Source organism: Mobula birostris, chromosome 8 (genome assembly GCF_030028105.1).
Source record: "Mobula birostris isolate sMobBir1 chromosome 8, sMobBir1.hap1, whole genome shotgun sequence".
Classification (NCBI taxonomy): Eukaryota; Metazoa; Chordata; class Chondrichthyes; order Myliobatiformes; family Myliobatidae; genus Mobula; species Mobula birostris.
The window spans coordinates 21,102,280-21,120,902 of NC_092377.1; the positions used below are offsets into that span (position 1 = coordinate 21,102,280).

Here is an 18,623-nt window from a genome sequence, read left to right on the forward strand (position 1 = left end):
GGTGCCTCAAGAAGGCGACTGTCAACATTAGGCACTCTTCACTATTCAGAACATAGCCAGACAGTGGTGAATTTAAGAACTTCACTGCCCCAGATGGCTGTGGAGGCCATTGGCTATACTTAAGGCAGAGTTTGATAGATTTTTGATTAGTCAGGGTGTGAAGGGATATGGGGAGAAGGCAAGAGTTTGGGGCTAAGGGGGAAATGGATCAGCCATGATGAAATAGCAGAGCAGACTCAATGGGCCAAATGGCCTAACTCTGCTCTCATATCTTATGGTCTTATACACTCTTCTCATTAGTACTATCAGAAAGGAGGCATGGAAGCGTCAAGACCAACACTCAACATTTTCGGAACACTTTTTCCCCTCTGCCATTAGATTTCTGCATAGCCCATGAACACTACCTCGTTTTTCCTCTTTAGTTCTACATTTTTGATTGTAACTTACTGTTTTTTTTATGTATTCCATTGTACTGTCAGTGATAATAAACCTGATTCTGATTATTGGATGTACTCAAACATGAGCTTTGTAGATAAGTGTTTGAATCACACCACACGAGCAGGGAAATTTATACTGAAGTGATTAAAAAGATCAAGATTAAAAATGAAACTGCTTATTTATCATGAACAAAGCATGTGTTTCACTGAAGTTCTTCTGGAAAGCAAATCTACCAATCTTACCAGGTAATTAAATGCACCCAGAGCCACGGTGCTGTAGTTGATTTGTACCTGTCTTTCAAAATGGCATAGTTCAGGCATTACAATTTTGCATTGGCAATAAATGTTGTCATAGCTAGCAAAGCCCACAACTCCTGAAAAATATAAGTTGGCCTCAACCAAAGAGTGTCTGAATGAAAAGAAGTAGTGAAAAGTCATGGAAAATCAAAGGTACAAAAAGAGTATTTTATTTATAATTCATCCAGATCTAGTGCATTGCTTCATTACATAGAGAATGCTAATTGGTGTTATTCCTTTGATGAAATTTTGATTCAGGTCTTTTTCTCCCTCAGTTGGTTACCAAGCTCTTCAAGTTCCAAAATCAAATTGTCCATTGTCTGTTTCTCATCGGCTAATTCGGTCTGTACTTCACCCGTAGTGACATCAGTGTAAAGTTGCTGTAAGGCCAGAAACAAAGAGGATGAGAAAAACACGAGAAAGTTAGGATTTTAAGCGGCTGTCATGCCAGTTGCTGTATTTATTTCAGTATGCAGCTTTTTCCATTCAATTCTTTAATCTATTTTTCACTCTCCTTCTCTCCTTAGAAATACCAGGATTAATTACAATTAGGAGGCAGCATTAAATTTCAGTGTTGCCCTGCCAAATAGCTTTGGGCCAACACCATAGCTGGATTTTAAAAATATTTATGCTTAAATCAATATATCTGAAAATGTATTGGGTAAGCACACCTGACACAAGCCAAGATCTGTTCCCGTTTATAGCCCGCTTGGAAAAAATGCGATGTAGTCACAAAAACGAGAGCTCTGCAAGTTTGAACTTAAATGCCTCCTTGACACAAGAAATTTGCCAGGCTGAAACAGGAGGAAGTCCTGGAGTGGAAAGCCTTTCCTACTGGAATAGCAGCTCGATACCTCTGGATCCATTCCCTGCAAGTACAGCTCAGGGAGCACAAAAAAGACTGCTTGCTGCCTCCATCTAAGTAGTCGATCATCTGCAAAACCAAACAGTACCCACCTGACACAATTGCCATGTTGATCTGCCAGACAGTGAGATACAACACTGAGTACAGAAAAAATCTTTCTCATAAATCTGCTCTGTAAACCGCTTCCTGAGATGCCCTCTATGATCGTGATATACTGAACAGATAATGAATCCACAGTAGGGTTATCATTGTGGATCAATGCAATGTTCACAGTCTCCACTGTGTTGCTATGATTTTATTCATTAAGATACAGCGAAGAATGGGCATTCATTCAACTACATTATAAGAACAGATTACAGGTTATTGTTTGTGAGAACTGTTTTGTATAAACCGTGTGTACGATTTTCACATTACAACTGTAATTACATTTTGAAAAACACAGTGAGATGTCCTGGAAATGAAGTGAATGGAAGTGAAGTGAACTGAAGGAAGAGTTAGTAAGAGATTACGTTTCAGGCCGAGACCCTTCGTCAGGACTAACTGAAGGAAGAGTTAGTAAGAGATTACGTTTCAGGCCGAGACTCTTCGTCAGGACTAACTGAAGGAAGAGTTAGTAAGAGATTACGTTTCAGGCCGAGACCCTTCGTCAGGACTAACTGAAGAAAGAGTTAGTAAGAGATTACGTTTCAGGCCGAGACCCTTCGTCAGGACTAACTGAAGGAAGAGTTAGTAAGAGATTACGTTTCAGGCCGAGACCCTTCGTCAGGACTAGCTGAAGGAAGAGTTAGTAAGAGATTACGTTTCAGGCCGAGACCCTTCGTCAGGACTAACTGAAGGAAGAGTTAGTAAGAGATTACGTTTCAGGCCGAGACCCTTCGTCAGGACTAACTGAAGGAAGAGTTAGTAAGAGATTACGTTTCAGGCCGAGACCCTTCGTCAGGACTAGCTGAAGGAAGAGTTAGTAAGAGATTACGTTTCAGGCCGAGACCCTTCGTCAGGACTAGCTGAAGGAAGAGTTAGTAAGAGATTAGTAACTCTTCCTTCAGTTAGTCCTGACGAAGGGTCTCGGCCTGAGACGTCGACTGTACCTCTTCCTAGAGATGCTGCCTGGCCTGCTGCATTCACCAGCAACTTTGATGTGTGTTGCTTGAATTTCCAGCATCTGCAGAATTCCTGTTGTTTGCTTGTATCTATTGTTTGCATGATTTGTTATTTTACTCTGCAAGTTGGGCTTTGATGGTCTTTTTTTTAAATGGGTTCTTTTACTTTGTTTTGTGACTGCCTGTTCGGAGACAAATCTCAAAGATGTATAATGAATACATACTTTGATAACGTACATTGAACTGCTCCCAATGCTGTGCTTCTCAAGCAGCCTCTGACAACCAAATCCAGCTCCTGGTCTTCGTGTACGGGTTAGCTACTAAGCCGGGTGGAACTGTTTTTTCTGACAAAAGAAGGGGCAAAGGTGAGTTACTGGCGCCTTAAAACCAGTCACTTTGGGCAGATCGGGGGCTTGTCAGCTGGGGATGGAAGATCACCTAGGGGAAGTACAACCTCTGTTGCTATATCCACTCATGGGGACGGCTTCAGAAGTAAACCCCGTAGTAAAATCCTGAGCTGGAGCCCTAAGCCACTCCTACGTTGAGCTCAACACTGACCGGCGACTCCTGCAAAGCTGCTGGCACCTAACTGTATCGGCCTCTGTCACTCCTTTCATTTCATCAGCTGTGTGGAGAAGGGGAGCCTGCTACATGGGCAACAGCTTGCTCTCTGTACTGGCTTACGTATTATGTAGACAGCTAGGATGCAAAATCCCTGCTTGACCCTAACAACGGAGGGCCTCAAAATGAAATCAAAATAAAGGAATTGTTGTTAACATTGAAATCCTTAATGGGGAAGGAGAAAATATACATAGTTAGAATAAGTGGAGAATCATTATCTTGGCAAATATTTACCATTTGTAAAACAGATGTGATTTTGGAATTACCTTGTAAAAAGCTCCTTCAATATGCAAAGCAAATAAATGTGTCAATATTAACTACAATAGATCCCTTTATGACAAAATGGAAGAAAAAATTCAATAGAGACATCTTGTTCCAAATAACCAAAAAATTTATGGGTAACCTTAACCTTTTGATGACATGGGAGTCTAGCTCATTAAATAAAAGTTCAGAACATTGACGTTCCCTGCCCACCAAGACCGTGTTAATAAGAGGATGGAATTTTGAGCCAAACTTGCTCCAAAGCTAATAAAAATACTGCAACCAGATGTCTGCAGAAAAAGTTTCGTCCCATACGTTAAAAAAACAGGAAATGCTGGAAACACCCAGAAGAACAGGCAGCAGGTGTGGAGAGAGAAACAGAGTTATTATCGCAAGTCAATTAATTTTTCCTCAGAACACCAATAAAATAAAGACAGACACAAGCAACTGCAGATGCAGGAACCAGGAGGAAAAAGCAAACTGCTGGCGAAACTGACTGGGTCAAGCCACTTCTGTGGAGGCCAGAGGAGTGGTCAATGTTTCAGTTCGAGACTGGATCAGGACCTAGTGCAGGCCTTGGAGGATCCTGATGCAAGGTCTTGAACCGAAACATCAACCTTCTCTTTGCATCCAGACTTGCTGCCTGACCCAATGAGTTCTTCAGCAATTTGTTGTTCACAGAACATAGAACAGTACAGCACAGTACAGGCCCTTTGGCCCACAATGTTGTGCCGACCTTTCAACCTCCTCCAAGATCAATCTAACCCTTCCTTCCCAGATAGCCCTCCATTTTTCCTTCATCCTTGTACCTATCTAAGAGTCTCTTAAATGTCTCTAATGTATCTGATTCTACCACTATCCCTGGCAGTATGTTCCATGCACGTACCACTCTGTGTAAAAAAAACCACCTCGGACATCCCTCTCCAATCACCCTAAAATTATACTTTCTGTACTAGCCACTGACGCACTTAAAAATTAAGATACAGGGTTTGAAGGCTGGAGAGAACAAAAGGATTTTTGGAAAATTGGTGTGAAAGGTAAGAGAAGTTTGGGTTGAATTGTTCTCCGATCTTGGCAATCCATTTGCAAACATACCATCACCATGCGAGGAGACATCAACTGTGCGCTGTTTACCTGGTGTTCACAAATGAACAGCGCACTGATGACATCTCCTTGTATGGAGACAAAACGTTTGCAAACGGATTGCCAAGATCAGAGAACAACTCAACCCAACCATCGACCACCAAAGCTACACATTTTCCAAGTTTCTTCCAATAAGAGAAAATGGATGAAATAAACTAGTGTTGGCTTTAATAATTTTTAAAGAAATAAATGACATCACTTGCAAAATGTTATTGATATTTTCTCTTTTGACAATGTTGACTGATAGTGATAGTCATTTAGAGACAAACAATAAGTCTGACTTTTGGATTCTGTTTTCTCTTGTGAAAGAAAAGCCCTTTGACCCATGTAGCCACATTGGACTGTTCTGCTTAGTCCCATCAACCTGCACCAACCAGAACCCTCCGTACCCCAGCCATCCACGCACTCATCCAAACTTCTCTTAATGCAGACTCTGCTGCTATTGGATCCTGTATCACCATCATAACAAAATTACACAAGAACTATGACACTACTATTGAAGACGCAAAGTGAACGCTTGGCTGGAATTTGAATATACAAGGTATATGTTAACCCCCAATCTCAATCTCGGAGCTTTTAGGTTCAAGCACAGTTGAGGTTATACAAGTGAAGTTACAGAAACTGGTTTGTAAGCAGGTTGGCCAGGTTCTTCAAAGCTGCGTCACTGGCAGGTTGACAGGCACACGTATGACCATATGACCATAAGATATCAGAGCAGAATTAGGCCATTTGGTCCAACTAGTCTGCTTCACTATTCCGTCATGGCGGATCCTTCTTTTCCCCATCTTCAGCCCCACTCCCCAGCCTTCTCAACATAACCTTTGATGCCATGGCCACTCAAGAACCTATCAACCTCCACCTTAAATACACCCAACAACCTGGCCTCCACAGCTGCCTGTGGTAACAAATTCCACAAATTCGCCACCATCTGGCTAAAGGAATTCTCCACATCTCTGTTTTAAATGGATGCTCCTCTATGCTGAGGCTGTGCCCTTTTGTCCCAGACTCCCCCATCATGGCAAACATCCTTTCCATATCTACACTGTTTAGGCCTTTCAACATTCAAAATGTTTCAATGAGACCATCCCTCATCCTTCTAAATTCCAGCGAGTACTAGCCCAGAGCCAGCAAATGTTCCTCACTTTTCATTCCCGGAAAAACCCCTGTGAACCTCCACTGAACCCTCTAGCACATCTTTTCTTAAATAAGGAGCCTGAAACTGATCACAATACTCAAGGCAAGGCCTCACCTGTAAAGTCCCAGAATCACATCCCAGCTGTTATATTCTAGATGTCTTGAAATGAAAGCTAACATTGCATTTGCCTCCCTCACCACCTCAATGCTTAGAAGATGTGCAGACCAGCTAGCTGAGATTCTCACTGACATCTTCAACATCTCCATGAGCAGCGCCGTCGTTCCTACATGGTTCAAGGCCGCCACCATCGTCCCCGTGCCAAAAAAGTCTTCAGTGTCCTGCCTCAACGACTACCGTCCCATCGCACTCACATCCATCATTATGAAGTGTTTCGAGAGGCTCGTCACGAGGCACATCAAGACCCGGCTGCCCCCCCTCACTGGACTCCCTGCAGTTCGCGCACCGTCCCAACCGTTCAACAGACGGTGCCATTGCCATCGCCCTCCACCTGGCCTTAACCCACCTGGACAAAAAAGACACGTACGTTCGAATACTGTTCATAGACTTCAGTTCAGCATTCAACACAATCACTCCTCAGAAACTGATTGGAAAGCTGAGCCTATTGGGCCTGAACACCTCCCTCTGCAACTGGATCCTAGACTTCCTGACTGGGAGACCTCAGTCAGTCCGGATTGGAAGCAGCATCTCCAACACCATCACACTGAGCACGGGGCCCCCCAGGGTTGAGTGCTCAGTCCACTGATGTTCACTCTGCTGACCCACGCCTGTGCTGCAACACACAGCTGGAATCACATCATCAAGTTCGCCAATGACACGACCGTGGTGGGTCTCATCAGCAAGAACGATAAGTCAGCATACAGAGAGGAGGTGCAGCAGCTAACGGACTGGTGCAGAGCCAACAACCTGTCTCTGAATGTGAACAAAACAAAAGAGATGATTGTTGATGTCAGGAGAACACAGAGTGACTACTCTCCGCTGAACATCGACGACTCCTCCGTAGAGATCGTTAAGAGCACCAAATTTCTTGGTGTTCACCTGGTGGAGAATCTCACCTGGGCCCTCAACACCAGCTCCATAGCAAAGAAAGCCCAACAGCGTCTCTACTTTCTGTGAAGGCTGAGAAAAGTCCACCTCCCACTCCCCATCTTTACCACATTCTACAGAGGTTGTATTGAGAGCATCCTGAGCAGCTGCATCACTGCCTGGTTCGGAAATTGCACCATCTCGGATCGCAAGACCCTGCAGCGGATAGTGAAGTCAGCTGAGAAGATCATCAGGGTCTCTCTTCCCGCCATGAGAGACATTTACACCACACACTGCACCCGCAAAGCTAACAATATTGTGAAGGACCCCACGCACCCCTCATACAAACTCTTCTCCCTCCTGCCATCTGGCAAAAGGCACCGAAGTATTCGTGCTCTCACGACCAGACTATGTAACAGTTTCTTCCCCCAAGTCATCAGACTCCTCAATACCCAGAGCCTGGACTGACACCAACCTACCACCCTCTACTGTGCCTATTGTCTTGTTTATTATTTATTGTAATGCCTGCACTGTTTTGTGCATTTTATGCAGTCCTGGGTAGGTCTGTAGTCTAGTGTAGTTTTATGTTGTTTTACGTAGTTCTGTGTAGTTTTTGTATTGCTCATGTAGCACCATGGTCCTGAAAAACGTCTCATTTTTACTGTGTACTGTACCAGCAGTTATGGTCAAAATGACAATAAAAAGTGACTTGACTTGGCTCAAATTAACCTTTAGGGTGTTCTGCACAAGAACTCTCAAGTCCCTTTGCATCTCAGATTTTTGGATTTTCTCCCCGTTTAGTAAATAGTCTGCACATTTATTTCTACTACCAAAGTGCATGACTGTGCATTTTCCAACACTGTATTTCATGTCCTACTTTCTTGCCCATTCTCTTAATCTGTCTAAGTCCTTCTGCAGCCTTCCTAATTCATCAATACTACCTGCCCCTTTACCAATCTTCATATCATCTGCAAACTTAGCAACAAGGCCATCTATTCCATCATCTAAGTCATTGAGATACAGCGTAAAAAGAAGCAGTTCCAACACTGACCCCTGTGGAACAGGACTAGTCACTGGCAGCCAACCGGAAAAGGATCTTTTTAGTCCCACTTGGTGCCTCCTACCAATCAGTCAATGTTCTAACCCTGCAAGTAACTTTCCTGTAATACCATGGGCTCATAACTTGGTAAGAAGTCTCATGTATGGCACCTTGTCAAAAGCCTTTTGAAAATCCAAATATACAACATCCACTGCACCTCCTTTATCTATCCTACTTGTAATCTTCTCAAATAATTCCAACAGGTTCGTCGGGCAAGATTTACCCTTAAGGAAACTACGCTGACTTTGTCCTATCTTGTCCTGTGTCACCAAATACTCCATAATCTCATCCTTAACAAATGATTCCAACATCTTCCCAACCACTAAGGTCAGGCTAACTGGTCTATAATTTCCTTTCTGCTGCTTTTCTCCTTTCTTAAAGAGTGGTGTGATATTTGCAATTTTCCAGTCTTCTGGAACCATGCCAGAGTCCAATGGTTCTTGAAAAATCATCACTAACGCCTCCATAATCTCTACTGCTACCTCTTTCAGAACCTGAGGGTGCAGTTCATCTGGTCCGGGTGACTTATGTGTCTTTAGGTTTATCAGCTTTTTAAGCACCTTCTCCCTCGTAATAGTAACTGCACCCACTTCTCTTCCCTCACACCCTCTAACACCTGGCACACTGCTGGTGTCTTCCACAGTAAAAACTGATGTTGAGTATGAACTCAACAGAGACGCTCTTCATTATTTTCCCAAATGGTAGGACGTACTGCCAGAGATTTTCTTCACAATTAGTATTTCAGAAATAGGGCCAGAAAGCCAGGCCTTCCAAGTGAAATTTGAACAAGGTAGAATTATGGAAATTTAACTTGGATGAACAATGAAAAGCTGAGGACAAGTTTCCTTCACTGAATACTGAAATAACATCACTGGTTTCCAAGTAATTATTTTGTTTAACACGCTCCATTACTGGACTTGTTACGGAGCAAGCGGCTTATCAACAGCTGACATGTCAATTAGATTTCACAGAAATAGCCCACACTGTTCATTCCGTCAACAAAACAAAAACCATTGTTTTTCAATATTTTGGCCTTACCAGCATTGTGTAAAGGCATCATAATTGCAAAGTGCAATATGGGCCAAGAAGAAGAAGGGATGCCACATAAATTCCAGTTGTACTTGCTGCAGGCACATGAAGGCCAAGAAACTGAGATGTGGTACTAATCAGTCCCAGCAAAATGGATTCCAGCAGCAATGGTAATTTTTTGCATCCCAGTTTCAGGATAGCATCACCTGAGAAAAAGCAGTACTAGACTGACAAGTGACATGTGAAACATTGCCATTGGTATTCAGTGCTGAATGTGCAGTGGTATTAGCATTCTTGGCACAAACATGGTGGTCATGCTTCAACGTTTGTAATTTTTGTGATATTACTCATCACAACTTCAAAAGGGAGCAACAGCTCAGCCACACAAGTTCTGGAGGATGGATATGCATAAAAGGCTTGTTCTCATGAACTGTTGTCTCCAGGGCTTTGAGACTTCAAAGAATGTGTACAAGAGATGCTGCTCTCCAACATCTATCAAAACAGGGTTACCAGATCCCATCACAAATCACAATATATATATACACTTCCCTCAGGAATACAAATGCCAAAGATTAGAAACAAATCTGAACTTATCAGAAAATCTCACTTTTCTGTTATCTTTCATCAGGTCATCAACCTGAAATATTAACAGCTTCTTTCTCCACAGATGTTGCCTGACTTTCTGAGTCATTCAAGCACAATTTTCATTCCAATTTAATGGTGAGCATCAAAAAGAGAAACTTCCTGATCATAAATTTGATCAAAACTAACCAGAAAGAAGTTGTTAAGCCTGAGAAGTTGGACCATAAGAAATAGTAGCAGAATTAGGCCATTTGGCCCCTCAAGTCTGCTCTACCGTTTCGTCATGGCTGATCTATTTCTCTCTCAGCCCCAATCTCCTGTCTTCTCCCCCAACTAATCAAGAATCTATCAACCTCTGCTTGAAACACGCACAATGACTTGTCCACAGCTGCCTGTGGCAACAAATTCCACAGATTCACTGCTCTCTGTCTAAAGAAATTCCTCCTCATCTCTGTTCTAAATGGATGCTGTGTCTCTTGGTCTTACACTTCCCCACCATAGGAAACATCCTCTCCATATCTACTCTATCAAAGCCCTTCAACATTCGAAGAGATCAATGAGATCCCCCCCTCCCCTCATTCTTCTGAATTCCAGCGAGGATAGGCATAGAGCCATCAATCAGTCTTCATATGATAACCTTTTCAGTCCCAGCAATACACACAAAATGCTGGTGGAACGCAGCAGGCCAGGCAGCATCTATAGGAAGAAGTACAGTCGACGTTTTGGGCCGGGACCCTTTTTCAGGACTTATGGAAAAAAGAGATAGTAAGGATTTAAAAGTGGGAGGGGGAAGGGGGAGACCCGAAATGGTAGGAGAAGACAGGAGGGGGAGGGATGAAGCCAAGAGCTGGGAAGTTGATCGGCAAAAGGGATACAAGGCCGGAGAAGGGGGAGTATCATGGGACGGGAGGGGGAAGGGAGCACCAAAGAAAGATGGAGAACAGGCAAGGAGTTACTGTGAGAGGGAAAGAGAGGAAACAAACAAATAAATAGTAAATTAAGGATGGGGTAAGAAGGGGAGGAGGGGCATTAACGGAAATTAGAGAAATCGATGTTCATGCCATCAGGTTGGAGGCTACCCAGACGGAATATAAGGTGTTGTTCCTCCAACCTGAGTGTGGCTTCATCTTGACAGTAGAGGAGGACGTGGATAGACATGTCAGAATGGGAATGGGATGTGGAATTAAAATGTGTGACCACTGGGAGATCCTGCTTTCTCTGGCGGACAGAGCGTAGTGTTCAGCGAAGCAGTCTCCCAATCTGCGTCGGGTCTCGCCAATATATAGAAGGCCACACCAGGAGCACTGGAGACAGTATATCACCCCAGCCAACTCACAGGTGAAGTGTTGCCTCACCTGGAAGGACTGTCTGGGGCCCTGAATGGTGGTAAGGGAGGAAGTGTAAGGGCATGTGTAGCACTTGTTCCGCTTACACGGATAAGTGCCAGGAGGGAGATCAGTGGGGAGGGATGGGGGGTATGAATGGACAAGGGAGTCGCGTAGGGAGCAATCCCTGCGGAAAGCAGAAAGTAAGGGGGAGGGAAAGATGTGCTTGGTGGTGGGATCCCGTTGGAGATGGCGGAAGTTACGGAGAATTATATGTTGGGACCCGGAGGCTGGTGGGGTGGTAAGTGAAGACAAGAGGAACCCTATCCCTAGTGGGGTGGCGGGAGGATGGGGTGAGAGCAGATGTGCACGAAATGGGAGAGATGTGTTTGAGGGCAGAGTTGATGGTGGAGGAAGGGAAGACACCTCCTTTCTTTCTTCCAAGGATTTCCGTCCCATGATACTCCTCCCCCTTCTCCAGCCTTGTATCCCTTTTGCCAATCTACTTCCCAGCTCTTGGCTTCATCCCTCCCCCTCCTGTCTTCTATCATTTCGGGTCTCCTCCTCCCACTTTCAAATCTCTATCTCTTTCTTCCGTTAGTCCTGACGAAGGGTCTCGACCTGAAATGTCGACTGTACTTCTTCCTAAAGATGAACTAAATCCTGGGCTGGGCTGCTGCGTTCCACCAGTATTTTGTGTGTGTTCCTTGAATTTCCAGCATCTGCAGATTTCCTTGTGCTTTCATTCCCAGAATCCTTCTTGTGAAACTCCTCTGAACCCTCTCCAATGTCAGCACATCTCTTCTCAGATAAAGGGCCCAAAGTACCTCGTAATATTCCAAATGAGGCCTTTCCAGTGCCTTATAAAGCCTCAACATTACATCCTTGTTTTTATATTCTCGTCCTCTTGAAATGAATGCTCACAATGCATTTACCTTCCTCACCACTGACTCAACCTGCGAATTGACCTTTAGGGAATCCTAGACGAGGACTACCAAGTTTCATTGCAGCTCAGATTTTTGAATTTTCTCTCCATTTAGAAAATAGTCTATGCTTTTATTTCTCCTACCAAAGTGCAAGACCACACACTTCCCAACACTGTATTCCATCTGCTACTTCTTTGCCCATTTTCCTCATCTGTCTAAGTGCTTCTGCAGCCTCCCAGCTTCCTCAACGCTACTTGCCCCTCCAGTTATATTTATATCGCCCACAAACTTGGCCACAAAGTCGCCAATTCTGTCATCCAAATCATTGACATATAACATGAAAAGCAGTCCCGACACAGATGACAGTGCAACACCCTTAGTCATTGGCAGCCAACCAGAAAAGGTTCCCTTTATTCCCGTTCATTGCCTCCATTCAATCAGTTAATGCTCTATCCATGTTATCCATCCAGTGCAGAGGGTCTTGGGAGTGTTTGTGCATGAATCACAAGAGGCTGGTTTGCAGGTGCAGCAGGCTATCAAGAAGGCAAATGAAATGTTGGATTTCATTGCTAGAGGGATTGAATTTAGGAGCAGGGAGGTTATGCTGCAACTGTACAGGGTACTGGTGAGGCCACACCTGGAGTACTGCGTTTAGTTATGGTCTCCTTACTTGAGGTAGGATATACTGGCTTTGGAGGTGGCGCACAGGAGGTTCACCGGGACGAGGGGGTTAGACTGTGAGGAGAGATTGAGTCGCCTGGGACTGTACTCGCTGGAATTCAGAAGAATGAGAGGAGATCTTATAGAAATATATAACATTATGAAAGAGATAGATAAAATAGAGCCAGGAGAGTTGTTTCCACTGGTAGGTGAGACTAAAACTAGGGGACATAGCCTCAAGATTCGGGGGAGTAGATTTAGGACAGAGATGAGGAGGAACTGCTTTTCCCAGAGAGTGGTGAATCTGGGGAATTCTCTGCCCAATGAAGCACTGGAGGCTACCTCAGTAAATATATTTAAGACAAGGTTGGATAGATTTTTGCATTGTAGGGGAATTAAGGGTTATGGGGAAAAGGCAGGAAGGTGGAGATAAGTCCATAGCCAGATCAGCCATGGTCTCATTGAACGGTGGAGCAGGCTCGACAGGACAGATGGCCTACTCCTGCTCCTATTTTTTATGTTCTTATGTTATCTAGAAGGAAAATACTGATCTCAAAGTTTCTTCAAAGAATTCCAACAGATTTGTCGGGCAGGATTTTCCCTTGCTGTCCATGCTGACTTTGGCCTAATTTTATCATGTGCCTCAAAGTACCCTGAAACCATGTCCTTATCAATTGACTCCAACATCTTTTCAACCACTGAGGTCAAGCTAACTGGTTTATCATTTAACTTCATCTGCCTTTCTCCCTTTCTGAGGAGTCGAGTGACATTTGCAATTTTCCATTCCTCCAGAACCATTCTAGAACCTAGTGATTCTAGACAGATCATTACTAATCTCTCCACAATCTCTTCAGCTACCTCTTTCAGAACCCCGGGGTGTAAACCATCTGGTCCAGGTGATTTATGTACTTTCAGCCCTTTCAGTTTCCCAAGCACCTTCTTCCATTAAAGGCAACTTCACTCACTTCTGCCCTGACATCCTTGAACATCCACCATACTGCTAGTATCTTCCACAGCGAAGACTGATGCAAAATACTTATTTAGTTCATCCACCGTTTTCTTGTCCCCCATTACTACCTCTCTAGAATCATTTTCCAGTGGTTTAATATTTACTCTCGCCGCTCTTTTACACATGATATATCTGAAGAAACTTTTGGAATTCACTAATATTATTGGTTAGCTTAGCTTTGTATACCATCTTTTCCCTCTTTATGACTTTTTAAATTGCCTTCTGTTGGTTTTTAAAAGCTTCCCTATCTTCTCACTTCTAATGTTTGCTCTATTATATCTCCTCTCTTTGGCTTTTATATTGGCTTTGATTTCCCTTGTCAGCCGTAGTTGCATCATCCTGCCTTTAGAATACTTCTTCTTTGGCAAGAAGATTAAATCAGCTTCCAATCTATTTTGGTTCCTTAACCATTATAAATTTCAACAATTGAAGTTCAAATTATGGTTGTTGGCATTATCGTGCATTGTGCAGAATAGTATTTTTGCATTTCTTGAAATAGTTTAAGTCACAAGACATTTAGAAAATTACGTAAAAAAAAGTTTGCAAAACACCAATCTACAAAAGAAGGAACTGTACATTCATGAGACCAGAAGCAACAAGAACAAATGTACGCGCTTCAACACGTTCAGGCAGATCTAGGCTGATCTAAATTCTCTGCATCTTGATGGATGCTAGAGGCCATGGGCCTGGCCTTGGCAGAAGTTCTGAGAATAAATTGGTGGTGAGCACCCTCCCCCTGGTAAAGGATCTGAAGATAGGTTTGACTTAAGGCTCCCACTTGGGATAACTACCAGGCCTCTTGCCTTGGAAGATGATTCAATCGCATGCCAAATTACAGGCCTCCCAATCAGGGATTCGACAGTGAGTCAGGTGCCAGGGCCAAATCGTGTCAGATGTTGAGACCGTTCCGTGGAATTTCAGAGGGAAGAAAAGAACAACCCTGCTGTCATGCTTGCTTGTCACCCATGTCCAAGCCATGATAACATCGCAAAGATAACAATGCTAGATTTTAAACCATAAATGCTCTAAACACAGATTTGGAAACCTAGAAAATACACTTTCTCAATGTCTGCATCTTTGAAATAACAAGCTGCAGAATAGATTTATTTGGTGATTTCCAAATTTGGAGATCTCAGCAAGTGAAGTCACTTGTGTTTATGTCTGTCTAGAGCTCAAGTTTATTTACCGAATGGAAAAAAAACAGGAGAAGAGGAGCTGAGGAGATGTCATTAATAATACAAGGCCTAGTGAGCTTGGAAGCATCTGCTCAGCACACCAGCTCTCATGGGCCACCAGAGCCAATGACAGGGGTTTAAAGATTGGCACCCCAGTACCCTCCTGTAGAAAGATGGCCCTAGAAAGACTGAATCATTGCTGCTGGAGTGGCTGTTGCACTTTGTGTGAAAATCCTGTTGATAAAAAATGTATTTTATTGCAAGATTTTCATATAAAAGATATGTATGCAAAGAACAATGTAAAAGCAGCACTGTCATCCATCCATCCATCCCAGGACACAATCACAAGACCACATGATATTCAGCTTCTGATATTTCTGACTTTGGTAGATCATGGGAATTTGATAAATCTCCTCCGGTGCTTCTGCAGGATGTGAAAGAAAATTCAGTAGCTAAATCAGTGTCCCACCTGTGCTTTGCTGGAGAGGCCGCGAAGGTTGAGGCGAGCCGGGGACAACATCTGCAGAGCCTCCTGAGGATTAGTTTTGCTTTTACTGCATTTAATGGAGACTACAGAAAGAGAGGACATTAAGGCACAACTTCAATTCCAGCATTAAATTACTAAGTACTCTTAATTAGTTATAGGAGAGATGAGAAAAACCTAAATTTAAATAATTATCACTCTTCTCATTTCTTACAATATGATGAAATGGAAAATGACAGAAAACAATCTCAAACTCAGCAAGTGACATTTCTTTAAAATAAAGGGAAATACTGAGAAGGAAAAGTACAGAGGCCGAAGGAGGAAATAAATAATAAGTAAATTATATGTAAATTTGATTCACTGGAGAAGGCCACGCACTTTGCATTTTGTTTTGTTATCTCACTCTTGAAAAAATGGTAAGACTGATCAAATCCTGACCTTACTCTACTTTGACTAGGATCACTTAATGAAACAAATTGCAAATTATCTTACGACTCGTTTTACTCTAATGAAATCCAAGTCTTTCTTCTCATTTATGTTCCTTCATACAAGGCAGAATCTTTGTGAATTTACTCACCTTAGTTACTTTCCCATAAAGCACCCCAGACCAACCTATTGGTCACATGCTCCATTATCCCAATGTCAATTTCTTTTGTGAAGAGCCTTAGATTATTGCTACGGCTCTCTGAAATTAGCTTTGGTTGAAAGTTACCTTGCATTGGAGGACAGATATTCCATTTGCTTTTTAAAAATATCAAGACTTTAAATGTCCATAAAACATCAGCTTTTGAAAAGAAGCACAGCAGAATTGGTATAGGTCACAGATGCCAATATACTTCTGAAAAGCATTTGCTTCTTTCTTTTCTTTTTTTTAAAAGTCTTTTTATTAATTTTCAAAATTACAAACACAGTAACAATGTTGATACAAAGAGATTGGAATAATCTTATTATTAACAAACATACACAAAAAAGATTTCAAATTACATTGGTATAATAGACTTCCAAACTCATGATGAAATTAATCATAAAGAAGAAAAAGGAAATGAAAAAGAAAAAAGATATATACAAAGAAAAACCCCCCAAAAAAAGAAAACTATGCTAAGCAGTTAAATCATTCCTTACATGATGATGTATAAATATACCAAGGTTGTGAAATGAAAGCAGATTGCAGAATAGTGTTGCAGTTACAGAGAAAGTGCAGTGCAGGTGGACATACTGTATATAGTTCAAGGACCACAATCAAGAATTCACCTTTAATCAATGCCTGATAACAGTGGGATAGAAGCTACCCATAAGCCTGGTGATAACTGCTTTCAACCTTTTGTATCTTCTGCCTGATGGCAGAGGGGAGAAAAAGAATGACTAAGGTGCAAGAAGCCCTCAATTATGCTAGCTGCTTTCATGAACCACTGGAAGTGTAAATGGAGGAGATTATCAGTATAATCTCACAGCCTCAACTGTGGCAGCGTGTTTGTGTCCTTGAGCAAGGCACTTAACCATACATTGCTCTAGTCTGTGCGAGGAGTGGCACCCCACACAGACTTCCAATCTGCGCCTTGTAAGGCATGAAAATGCCCGAGACAGGCCTCTCATGGTCTGCGTCGACGTTCCCTCCCCTCCCTAGATGATAAACCAATCAAGCCCCTCATCACTTTCCTTTACCTTATCTCTAGAACTAACAGCTCTGTATATCCACTGGCCTTATTTAAACACAACAACCATGTTGCTAATAACTTCTTATTTAAAACCTCTACATTTCTCACTTTCCCTGATCACATTTTAAACTGCAAAATGGTGCACCCTTACAGCAAGTTCAAGTTTACTGTCATCTGACTACATATATACAACTAAACGACCATGGTGTACCCACACAACATACATCAGACACAGCACGTAAACCAAAGTAAATTAATAAAATATAATTTAAACTGCATATAGTGCGCAGCACAGGTAAACAGTAAACAGCTCACTGTCCCGGTGATGAGACCTCGATGCTGGCAAGGTATTCATTAGTCTCACAGCCTGATGAAAGAAGTTGTTACCCTGTTTTGCAGTCCAAGTCCTGATGCTCTTGTACCTCCTTCCTGATGATAGTTGGTCAAAGAGAATGTGGGATGGGTGATGGAGATCCTCAATAGTGCTTTGGGCCTTCATCTGCAACGGTTCCACTAAATGTCACAAATGGGTGGGGGGGGAGGGAGACACTAATAATGCTCTCAGTGGTTTTTACTATCCTCTGTAGGATCTTGTGGTCTGTTGTCTTGCAGCTGCAATACCACATAATGATGCTGCGAGACAGGGCACTTTTGGTGGTGCTCCTGTAGAGAGTCATTAGAGTGGGGGTGGAGAGCCATTGGCTGCCTCAGTCTCTTCAGAAAGGGTAGATGCTGCTGTACCTTCTTGACTAGTGAAGAGATGGTGTGAGTCCAGATTAGATCGTTTGTGATGTGCAAAGTTTCAGCACAGACTAGAAGGGCCGGATGGCCTGTTTTCTGTGCTGTAGTGTTTTATGGTTCTATGGAACTTTATGCTCTTCACTCTCTCCACGGCACAGCCACTGATGTCCAAGGGTGTGTGGTTGACCTGCACCTTCCTGAGGACCACAATCATCTCTTTCTTGTCTACGTTGAGACTCAGTTTGTTGTTCTTGCATCACTTGACAAGCCTCTCTACCTCCTCTCTGTAGGCCGACTCATCATTGTTACTGATAAGGACAGTCACTTAGTGTCCGCAGCGAACTTGATGATGTGTTTGAGCTGAATATGGCAATTCAGTTCTGAGTCATAGAAAACTCAGAAAACCTACAGCACAATACAGGCCCTTTGGCCTTCAATGCTGTGCCCAACATCTACTTACTTTAGAAATTACCTAGGGTTACTGATAGCCCTCTATTTTTCTAAGCTCCATGTACCTATCCAGGAGTCTCTTAAAAGACCCTATCGTATCTGCCTCCACCACCGTCGCTGGCACCATTTCACACTCTCTGCTTAAAAAATTTACCCCTGACATCTCCTCTGCATCTACTTCCAAGCAGCTTAAAACTGTGCCCTCTCATGTTAGCCATTTCATCCCTGGGAAAAAGCCTCTGACTATCCACACAATCAATGCCTCTCATCATCTTATACACCTCTATCGGATCACCTCTCATCCTCTGCCACTCCAAGGAGCAAAGGTTGAGCTCACTCAACCTATTCTCATCAGGCATGCTCCCCAATCCAGATAACATCCTTGTAAATCTCTTCTGCACTCTTTCTATAGTTTCCACATCCTTCCTCTCTAGTGAGGTGACCAGAACTAAGCACAGTACTCCAAGTGCAGCCTGACCAGGGTCCTATAAAGCTGTAACATTACCTCTCAGCTCTTAAACCCAATTCCACGATTAATGAAGGCCAATGCACCATATGCCTTCTTAACTACGCAGCAGCTTTGAA

At 43.0% G+C, this 18,623-nt stretch overlaps 1 protein-coding gene across 1 annotated transcript in view; it reads right to left on the reverse strand.

The window, feature by feature from the left end:
- Positions 1-894: 894 nt before the first annotated feature.
- ttc27 (tetratricopeptide repeat domain 27) overlaps positions 895-18,623 on the reverse strand; it is a 286,736-nt gene continuing 269,007 nt past the window's right edge. The window contains exons 19-20 of the mRNA XM_072264878.1: positions 15,178-15,278; positions 895-1,114 (exon numbers count right to left, since the gene is read on the reverse strand). Coding sequence (XP_072120979.1) covers positions 989-1,114; positions 15,178-15,278 — 227 coding nt within the window. The 3' untranslated portion in view covers positions 895-988. The remainder of the gene's footprint in view (positions 1,115-15,177; positions 15,279-18,623) is intronic.